The 11185-nt window shown below is 32.6% G+C and overlaps 1 protein-coding gene across 1 annotated transcript; it reads right to left on the reverse strand.

The window, feature by feature from the left end:
* Positions 1 to 707: 707 nt before the first annotated feature.
* On the reverse strand, positions 708 to 10679 carry LOC110620872 (4-alpha-glucanotransferase DPE2). Its single transcript, XM_021764808.2, has 23 exons — positions 10296 to 10679; positions 9617 to 10003; positions 9176 to 9290; positions 9006 to 9061; positions 8758 to 8885; positions 8537 to 8663; positions 8246 to 8442; positions 7824 to 7902; positions 7640 to 7678; positions 6282 to 6401; positions 6013 to 6114; positions 5737 to 5820; positions 5355 to 5597; positions 5108 to 5233; positions 4874 to 4948; positions 4664 to 4735; positions 3508 to 3627; positions 3266 to 3363; positions 2573 to 2732; positions 2354 to 2452; positions 1590 to 1787; positions 1378 to 1471; positions 708 to 1247 (listed from the first exon to the last, which is right to left on the reverse strand). The coding sequence occupies exons 2-23, from the start codon at positions 9968 to 9970 to the stop codon at positions 1018 to 1020; spliced, it is 2916 nt and encodes a 971-aa protein (XP_021620500.1). The 5' UTR covers positions 9971 to 10003; positions 10296 to 10679; the 3' UTR covers positions 708 to 1017.
* Positions 10680 to 11185: the final 506 nt, after the last annotated feature.

An 11185-nucleotide genomic window follows, 5' to 3' on the forward strand; every position in this document is an offset into this window, starting at 1 on the left:
ATCTTTTTAATTTGAGTTCATTTTTTAATTAATAATTCAATAACGATAAATTTAATAAAATAATTATTTTATTAATAAAATAAAAATTTAGAGACTAAATTATTTATTATTAAAAATATAAAAATTAAATTATAAATAATTTTATTGAATTTCAAAAACTATACCGTAAATTATTCTAAAAATTATTAGTCTTATTTGAAATCGTTCAAAAGAGCACTTTGCATAGTGTAATTTTCATTTTCCTTTTATTGAGAATAAAATTTTTTTTTCTAACAATTTAAAATTTAAAATTTATAATACTTATATTTAAAGAACATCAGAAAGATAAATTTCACATCCTACCAAATACCTTAAAGTAGATAAGAAAGAATAATACTGTTTTCCCTCTCATAATTTATTAATTTATTAATTATATTTAATTTTAAAATATTAAATTTTAAAATATTAAATTTTATTAAATGTTAAGAGATATTTAAAAAAAATTTTAAAAATAAAATAAAATTATAATAATTAATTCATATGTTATTATACTACAAAATAATTTTAAAATTTCAAAAACTAAAAAGAATGAAAAATTTCAACCCTTCAATTTCATTAAAACCAAAACCAAAAGTAAATTGAAACCGGTCAGAAACCGAGTCAATTTCGAAGAACCTTGAACCGGCCATTCCACTCCTACACATACAAATATTACTTGCCAAGAAGTATCATCTAAATGGAAATTTACTAAAAAATTACAATTGTTTGGTTCAAACACTTTTTCCCAGAAAGCATTTTTATTTCTTAGAAAGTACATTGGAAAATACAACAATAACCTTATTGTCTCAATACATTATTTTTCAGGTAAATTTACTTTCCTTTCTGGGCTCCATAGTTCATTCTCTTTGGCTTTTACACTTCCTATCTAACCAAACGCAGCCTACTCCACAGAAAGTATCAGTTCCTAGCAAAGCTTGGATATGTCTCTTTCATGTCTGATTGCAGCAGAATGCATATGCTTCATCAACAGTATTGCACTTACAACACAGAAGTCCCCTTTCCTGGAACTCCATTTGATTGTATCGAAATCATACTCGTTTCGCCGCTACTGTTAACCTGCTGCTTCCCCAGAACTGAGGAAGATGTTCCTTTATTCCCTCCCTCGTCCGCCTTTCCAGGATATGATCTTCCGCTCCCACGAATTAGACTGCTAATGCTCGTTTTGAGTTCTTTATCCTTCATTAGAGACTCCAATGTCACATGCACACCTGAATATGCAAGACAGTAATGTATTTATGATGCTCAAAGCACAGTTCCACTTTATAGCTGGAACGAGGGAACAGATTGAAACTGAAGGTTGAAATGCTGTCGAATTTAGAAATAAAATTAAACACATACGGTATCTCCAATAATGCTTGGGATTGGTGGGATCATTGATAGTCTCCTCTGTTGCAGGACGAGTCGTGTACTCTTCTTTTAAGGCCAACAAATCCTGATCATTGAACACATTCCCATTGTTTATATACATATAAATAATTCTTGTATGTGAAAGGATTTGCTGAGATACTACAAGCTTCTCCAGTCGAGCCACTGATTTTTTGCATAGTTACCTGAAGAGGGAAAATTGCCCACATTGATGGAGCTTCAACATGTAGCCTAATGACAAAATTTGCAATTTCTGGCGTACATTGACTAGGCGGCAGTTCATTGGACCCCACCACATTCTTGAAGAATCGACATCTTCTTTCTTCATCTTCTTCCCACCAAGCACGCAGAGTGGAGCAATCATGGCATGATGGAGCACACACCTGAAGAACATAAAGAAATTAAATTACATCCTAAAGAACGAATAACACGAGGATCCCAGACTTGTTACTCATACAAAACAAATCTTAAATTTCAGCAAGGGGAGAAGCCAAAGCCTTAGCCTTATACAAGCCCACAGTGCTATAAATAATATTCATGTGAAGAACACTGATTTTAGCAAAGCAAACCCAAATAAATAAATAAATTGGGCATGAACAAAAGTGACAAGCTTTAGTTTCTTTTTCTTCTTCTGGGACTTCTAAAACTTTAAGTCATAAAAAAATTAGTCTTTGTTATAGCAAAAGGCAAAGCCTGCACACAAGCAGCAATCCCCATGACAACTATTATTCTTCTTTTAAAACTTCATATACCTGCTCTAGTATAATCAAACTTAACAAATCACAATAGATGCCTGGATAACGCAGAAAGTTAATCGTATACTATACGGTGCAACTAGTATTTTGATACTAGTAAAATTTTCACCATCGCTCCTGGTTTCATTTACTGTAGCTGTAAAATTATTACAAATCACCCACAAAAAGAAAGAAAAATAAGACTTGGAACTTACCGTCATGTAGCTGTACTGGGAAGGAATACCAAACTCCAGATCAGGTTCACTAGGCATACGTTGAATTCGTAAACCTATTAATCCCAGCTCTTGCATAACCTGTGTCAGGAGTTTTAACTGTTTATGTCTTGTAAATAAAAAAAAAAAAAGGAAAAAGATATAAAAAAGAAGAAAATTAGGTGGTTAGGTTTGACTTTGGGAAAAGTTGAATAGACATACTGGATGAACACAGGCAGGAATGAGGCCCAAATCTTCTCCACAGGCTAGCATGTCTGATGAGTTCAGGAGGACAGGCAAAGTTTTCATAGCATTTTTCCGCCATAGGTTCTCTTGCCGATGGAAATAGTAATCATAATACAATTTTTTCAGAACATTTTTACTGCAAGGCATGATAAATAGTGAGATTACTAATAAACAAAGCTACAGCAAGATATTATAGTTCAAATTTTTTACTACAAGTAACCTTAGAGCAAATAGTTGAACTTAAAAATAATAAAAATAAAAGGTATATCAAATACTATATACGTCTCATGTAGAGAGAGGAGTAATTTGGTCAATTTAAGGACTTAGCTGCATAAAAATGTCAACTCCAAGACCTAATAGCCTATTCTATTAGTTTTGTGATTCAATCAAATATTTGCTACAAGTTCAGAGATTAAAATATTCTTACTCCTTTAATAAACTTGTCAATCAGCAAAAGGAAAGCCATGAGAAGGATAAGGTATCGTCCTCAAATTTTCTTTTTCTTTTTTTTTTCTTTTTTCTAGAATGAGAAAAGAATCAACAAGGGGGCATTTTATGTAAAATAAAAGAAAATAAGAAATAAAGTTGCTAACTTGCCCAAAATGAGGATAAGTTAGCAGCTTCCTGTATATGACTAATTCGTGATGACCCATGTTGTTATTAAAGTACCTGTGATCATCCAGATCTTGGAAACTTGAAGTATCCTCAAGGTTGAAACGGGGATAGAATTTCCTTGAGTCTTCTGGATCTCTAATAAGAACTATATTCTACAAACATAATAAAAAAGATCAAAGCCTATACCAGAGTAAGTTACGGTAAAAAAAATAAAAATTCAAGAGAGGCGCTAAAAAATCAGTCCAGTAGATATGCTTTGATCATGGAAACCAAAAATGTTGTTTAGACTATGTTACCTTTAAAACATCAAAGAGGCCATGACGTATTTTATCCTCACTCTCCAACAACATGGACTTCTCAGCAAATGTCTTCAATTTGTAAGCAATTTTTTTCTCTGTGTTACAGTCATCCTTGAACTAGAATATATAAAGGGAAAATAAGTCGGAATAAGTCCAATATTCAACGCAACAAATAAAATAATAATACTATGAATAAGAAAACCATGAAAAAATAAAGTATTGCAAAGATAAGAATTAGAAATTCTATAGACTGAAAACAGTCGTAGCTGTGATGGCAGTTGCATTCAAATGTAAAATGGGGCATCTGCAACGGAGTCATGGTCGGTTGCTAAACAATTATTTTGTAAACTTTGCCAAATGCTTTATATAAATTGATATTCAAGGACTTGAATAATATTAAGAAAAACCACCAACTGGTAAGCACAAAGTACACCAAACAATGAAATTGAATCCGAAGTTTGATATTCATCATTATCAATAAACTTTAAAAACTAGCACAAAGCGACATGGAGATTAACGATCTGACATTTTCACTAAAGAGTCACAAATATAGCACACACCAAATGTATTTACAACAGAATTTGCAATAGCAATAGGAACAGCAGCAATGTCAAGTGGACTGAATAACCGATGTCAGATATATTACTTAACATATTTTATATTTATTTTAATATTTAATTGTTAGTCGTTAGTATTATATTTAGAACTTTGTCATGCATTATATATATATATACCAATTTCACATTTACAATATTAGTTGAGATGGTGGATGCCTACATTACGTTTCATATGCCCTGAGTTTGAAACTTGAGCTTTGCAAATATAAAAATATAATATTGAAGAATATCTATAAGAACCTTGATAGGTATCTCATGGTATATTATTAAAAGACATGTGACATAATCTTATTAACACCAAGCAACTTCTCGAAATTCCAGTCCATGGAGAAAAGTGAAAGCACAAAAAAAGCAATAGTATGCAGCAAATTGGAGTGGGTATCCATAAATATAGTGTCTTGATTTACTCAAAATGATCAGAAGAGCAAGAGTCAAAATGAGCTACACCTTAAACAATTGACCAAGTCCAACCTTGATGTGTTGAAAATGAAAACAAATTAGATATTAAAAGTTACATGCCAATATTTGGTTGTCACCTCGTAGCGGCCCTTCTGATATTCATTCATAAAATTTGCTGCAATAAAAGTCCATGAAGCTCCAAATTTTTCCTGAAATGAGAACAAATATATCCACAACCAATTTGTAAGTTCAATAAATCTAGTTTACTTTGAAGTCAAAAGTATAATGAAATAGGTGATATTCCTTGGAAGAAACCAGAATACAGAAAAGAAGGAAAACTCAAAAACCTGTAAAAATTCCTGAATAATATATGGACGACTCAAGCGATCAAAATCCCAAATTCCCTCTTTTTCAAGTTCTTCCTACAGCAGAAACATTTTGTATGCATTATCAAAAGAACATGAGAAAGAAATTACTTTTGCAGGATTCTTATAGTATTACAGTCCCCAGCACCAAGCTGCTGCAATGCTTCTTCAACCACCTATTCTTTAGGAAAGTATACCAGAAGGAGGCAACTATACCTGACTTAGAGGGATAGATGGTCGGAATTTTCCTATTAGGCCAGTCATGGCATGCTCTGGAAGTTCCCAAATCCTAAAGAAACCCAATATATGATCAATCCGGTATGCTGTGAAGTACTTGGCCATCTGTTATAGAATCAAAGAAAATTATACATCACCAAATACTGAGTAATTTGGTTCACACAGTTGCTATTTCAAATAAAGGTATAATATAAAGTTATGGACCAGATGATCATGTGTAGAAAACCTGAGTTAAACGAGCACGCCACCAAGCATAGTTATCTTTTGACATTTCCTCCCAATTATAAGTAGGAAATCCCCAATTCTGTCCATTTTTATCAAAGTAATCTGGAGGTGCTCCAGTAGATGTGTTCATCCGGAATAGATTTGGATAGACCCATGTATCCACACTGTTTCTGTCAACACCAATAGGTAGATCTCCTTTCAATATCACTCCATTCTTTCTTGCATATTCTGCAGCTTCTGACAACTGTCAATGACATAAAAAAAAAATTGTCCATAAAACTCTCAGTTCATAGTGATACTTTATGATATAATAATGGGACAAACGTTTTTTCAATATCAAGTGCAAACTATGCACAGATATAATGAAAGGCGAATGAACTTACCTGCAAATGCAAGTGGAATTGAACATAATAATGGAAGCAAATTATGTCATAGTGCAAGCTGTCTTTTGAGACAAGTTTCTCAAGCTGTACAAAATCATCATTATTGTCAGACTTTAAAGAGGTAGCTTTATGTTATAAACAAATTATAAAAAAAAAAAAAAAAAAAAAAAAACTGAGCTCATTGTAACCAAATAGTGTTAGGTGAAAGGAGCAAACAATTTTTTATCAATGACAATCAACCTCAATTTAGTTGAAAGATATCGAAGAGCAAATTACCTTCTCCTTGGAATAATGGGAAAAACGACCCCATTGGCTGTGATCTGAAGTTTCAAAAAAGTCTCGCAAGAAGCAGAAAGCCGCATAGGGTTTTAACCATTCCTTTCATCGAGTAAAACGCAAGTCAGAAAACCAAACGAGTCCAAAAAGTACAATGGAAAAGATCAATAAAAAATCAGATAAAACATAGAAGACAAAAAAAAAATGTAGGTTTTAGGTTTTTCAACCATAATAGAAAAATAGACATAAGAGCTAGAATTCCATAAGACCTCATTCTCTAAGAAATATTGCTGAAAGGAACTGGAGTTAAGAATCAAATCCTTCTCTTGGGCAAAAACTTTCTTCGCAATTGAGAGTTTAGCAGCCATAGTGGCCTCATAATCAACATCCTGCACAGATTCCGAATTTGAATGTATTAATACATGAGCAGTGTCCAACTAAAACATGATGCTAATTCTGCACCCAGAATTGGTCAATTATATTTATATTTTCATAAAGCACAACTAGCACATTTTTGTCGAAACAATGTTTAAGATTCGCCTCAAATCAATGACTTCTAGCATCCAGGATATGAAATGACCTGAGTAAAGATTCAACCTTCAGCTTTTGAAATGGTAGCAGAAGCTACATAGATGGATTCTGTTAGATGTTTGACTCATTGACTGCTTAAACAGTATCATTCAAACCAAATTCCTCTTTATTTTACATATGGCATGGGGGTCAGATATATGTATGATAATTGTAATAGTAATGATAAATTTCTTATAATTTACTATACTAGGTTCTTGTGCCTTTTATTTCAAGTATCCCTACGAGAGGAACTAGGAAGTCTATTTTATAATTTTACCAGTAGCTTTTTATCGGTTCCCTTTTATTCCTTACAATTAGAATATTATGTAAGAGATATATAATCAATTTCAATAAAATGGTAAACCGCAAATTTATTTTCCTTGTGAATTCAAGTAAGTTTATGGCGTAGATGTGATCTAGCCTCGTGACTGCACTTCCGTCCTGCATCAACAATCAACATATATCTCAAGCATCAAGTGGTCATCCACAAAGTGTTGTACGTGACACACTTTATATTACATACTATGCTGATCAAGGAAAATGACCATGAGCAAAAAGCTATAACATATACAGAATTACAGATATGGCATTTAATTAATGCCAAGTAAAAGGCAGAAATGATCTCACTTATACAACAGAAAAATGGAGACAATTCAGTGAATTGACATTTCTTTTCTGTTTTCCACCATGCCAAAAGTTTCTTCAATCAATATGCATAAAAAATATATCATTTCGGATTAATAGAACAGAAGAATCATTTTATTATGTTATGAAGTACTTATTACACAAAAACATAACACAAGAAATATCTAATCCTTGAGATGTTTTGTACATTTCTTGGCGAGTTCAATAATTAGGCAGATTCAAATAAGTTCTGCACTTCTTCTTTCTTATGGATTTATGATTAATCTATTTACATGAGCAGTATATCCCCATAAATATTATTCATCAAAAGAGCATAGTTGAACCGGTTTACAAAATCTAGTCTCATTCAAAACAATAAATATATTAATCATAAATATCTTCCACTGCAACTTAGAGAACGTCGAAAGAATACCTTTCCATCCAATTTTTTTCCAGCTTGCTGAATCTCTCTCTGCAATGAATGAAGAAAAAAAATATATATATATATAAGATAGTTTACTGAAAGAAAAGAAAAAAAAAACCTATGTTCAATGGGTAAGGTAAGTACAGGAAAAGATAAATCCATATTGGGCAAAAATTGAACAATTTAAAACTACCTTGACATCCTCTTTCAGGTTTTCTGAAAGTGCCTGTACTCTCAAGTACAGTGGATGCAACGCAAAAACAGATAGTGAGCTGCATGACCAAGAAATTAAGGGAGAAGAAAACATTTGTAAGATCACCAAGGCCAAGATGATATAGAACATGCAAGGCAGTTTACTGTATGAATATCAAATGCAAGTAAAAAGAAGCCAAGAAATTCATGGTGCTGAACAAAGCAGTACGCCACCAATCAGGTAAAATTAAATACATTTAAAAGAAGATTAACATGAGGCAGCCACAAAAGAGGAAAAGGAAAAAAAGATATGACAGTCAACAATTGTAAGCAAATTTTATGCATCATTTTCCTTGGCCTTCAGAAAGCATCTCAATTTTATCCTTGTTTCAAATGAGGTCTTGCTTAACAGAGTTATTATACCTGTAAGGATATGAATCCCACCACATCCCATGCACAGATGTGTCATTGATCGGCAGAAGTTGAACCAAATGAAACCCAGACTCCACAGCCCAATCAACAAGAAGTTTCAGATCAAGAAACTCACCAACTCCAAGATCATTCTCTGATCTAACAGAAAACATGGGAATTGCAACACCAGCACCCCTCCAAGGCATTTCCTAAGAAAATAAATTGATCAACTAAGAGAATAGCTATGAACTTCCAGGCATCACAAAATTTTGCCTATGTGTAAGTTAAATTCAACAAGCTTACTCGCAACATGCCATCTGAAAGAAAAATATATCTTGGTGGAATTTTTGAAGAGTCAAAAGAGAGGTCTCGATTTTGACCAGTTTCCAAAGAAAAGTTTCCTGCCTTGTTATACTTGCAGTACCTATATGTATACAACATTAAGGAAGAAAGAGAGAGAATATCACTAGTCAAACAAAATGTCAGGGACCATAAGATTATTGGAGAAATTTCTGAAAGGATATTTTATTGGGAATTCACTCCTTGGCATAACAGCATCTGCTTGCCAAATTGAGTCACCAGCATAGCTAAGTTTAAGTCCCTCCTGGACATTCCACCGGCCTAATTTTGCATTGCTGCCAATCACATATAACTGCATGAATCAAACTTCATAAATAAGAAAAAATAGAAGGCCTACAAGATCATAAACAAAACTAAGGCACAATTTTCTATACAGATAAATGAGAACAGCTCATCAGGTAGAAGAATTTACTGATGTCTCTTCTTCAACGTTAGGGCAGCAAATTTTGAAATGGACAAGAACAGTGTCTAGTATCATTCAGAATTCATGGAGAAAAAAAGTTAGCTAACAGGTTTCAAGATCTGTTAATAATAATAGTGATAATATCAACATTTTAGGAATTAAAAAATGTCAATATTTACCTTCCTTGTCCAACTTATTCTGGACCCCTAGAGGTCTTTCTATGCTCAAATTCCAACTTCTGCGAAAGATAACATTTTTGAAGGCACTTCTGAAAGGGATAGCATCACCACCAGTCTGGATTTTTTGAAAAAATGAACATTTTACATCAATATCTAATTGTGAAATAATTAAAATGATTTTTGCAGTTTGCAGATTCCATTCTCCTTTCAGAATTTCAAAATCCACAAATTTCAGACAACCTATCCAGGACAACTATTCCACAATGAAGGTGAATTTTTTTAAGACAAAAAAAAAAAAGAAAAAAGAGGTATCTTTTCAGGGCTTTCCCACAATAATGAAGACAAAAAGAATATCTGAAAGATATGTTTATCAAAATTAAGATACCAATGTATAAAGCATGAAGAGAGAAGGTAAAAAGTGAGCCAAAAAGAAAACTCCACCTGCCAAAGATCATGAAGCTGGACAGTCTCCCCACCATTTATCTCCTTTGAAAGTAAAAGTTTTCGCCTCTTTCCCATCTCCCATCTTAACACATTTTTCTCATCGTCCACCACATAATAATTATACTCACAACTAAATTCAGTTGGAGTTGCAACACTTCCGTACCATATTAGCTCCTCACCCTCATGAACGGGACTCAACAATAAGCCCTTCTTCACATCCCATGAACCCAGGATCGGTTCAGAACCGCAGACAAGTAGGCTCTGACCCCATTGAGTGTAATATGGTAATCTAAAGCTCACGTTCACTGATTTCACAGACTTGGTCCCAGAAGATAATCCCAAATTGGCCATTTGATTTCAGAGAGAAACCAGAGGCAGATGATACTGTCAAAATCCCGCGTACAAAGTGTCAGTATATACGTAAAACTCAACCCCAAAAAAAAAGAGATGGCTTTACCCAGATCGAAATTCAGTCAATAAAAAGCTAATAACACATTGATCCAACTCAGAAAATCAATTTGCAAAACAGAATAAAGTAATGGAGCATAGTTTACCAATTGAGTACCCACTACCCAGCTGAGAATTGCAAAATAAGTAACTATAAAATTGTATACATATACACATCAATCAATAAATAAACGAAAACCAGATGAAATGAAACATATACAGCAGTCACCTTTCCTTGAACCAAAAGGGATGAGTTTTCACTTCTGGGTATGAAGGGAATGGTGTGTATTATGAGAGAGAGGAGTGGAGAAGAATCAAAGGGAATATAAAAGCATGAGTATTTTATGGTTCTATCTTCACAGAGATATGCATGTGTAGAGAGAAAAGCTTGTCGCTTTGTCCGTGAGAAAAGATTTTTTTTCTCTTTCTAATACAAGAAAACGGGGGGAAAAATTAATTCTTTATTTGAGAAGCAAATCGAGGAAGAAGTGATTTTTTGTGTTCCTTTTTCTCTGTGAAAGAGAACGAGGCATGTGTATTTTAGCTCATGAGATGACAAAACGGAAAGCTCCTTTTTGACAGGAGAGAGAGACAGTTGGCTTTAGAGAGCTGAGAGTGATGCTCTCCTACATATCTACTCTCTGTGGATTCCTCTTGCTCATTTCCATCTTTGATTTTCCTTTTTCTAACTTCACATATTTGATTTATTTTTTCTGAGCTAAATTTACTCTGAATAAAAATATTAAATTTTATTTTTTTAATTCAAATTTACTTTTTAATCAAATTAAAAGATCAATAAAATTATTATTTATACGAATTTAAAATGATCAAATGCGTTCTAATTAGTCAATTTAAAAATATTATTTAAGTTGATTTTGTATTTTAATGATGGTTTGAGAGTAAATTTAAAAAGAAATATGAATTTTAACTCATTATATAATTTAAAAATAAATTTAATTTTTTTATTAAAAAACAAACTATTAGTTTATAAGGAAATTAACAATTTAATTTTAATAATTTTTAAAGAGTATTAATTAGTCTACTTCTATAAGTAATGGCAAAAGCTTTGTTTTCACATACTATAATTAAAAACGAATAATAAACAATATTTTTAAATTT

This window comes from Manihot esculenta, chromosome 8 (genome assembly GCF_001659605.2).
Source record: "Manihot esculenta cultivar AM560-2 chromosome 8, M.esculenta_v8, whole genome shotgun sequence".
Classification (NCBI taxonomy): domain Eukaryota; kingdom Viridiplantae; phylum Streptophyta; class Magnoliopsida; order Malpighiales; family Euphorbiaceae; genus Manihot; species Manihot esculenta.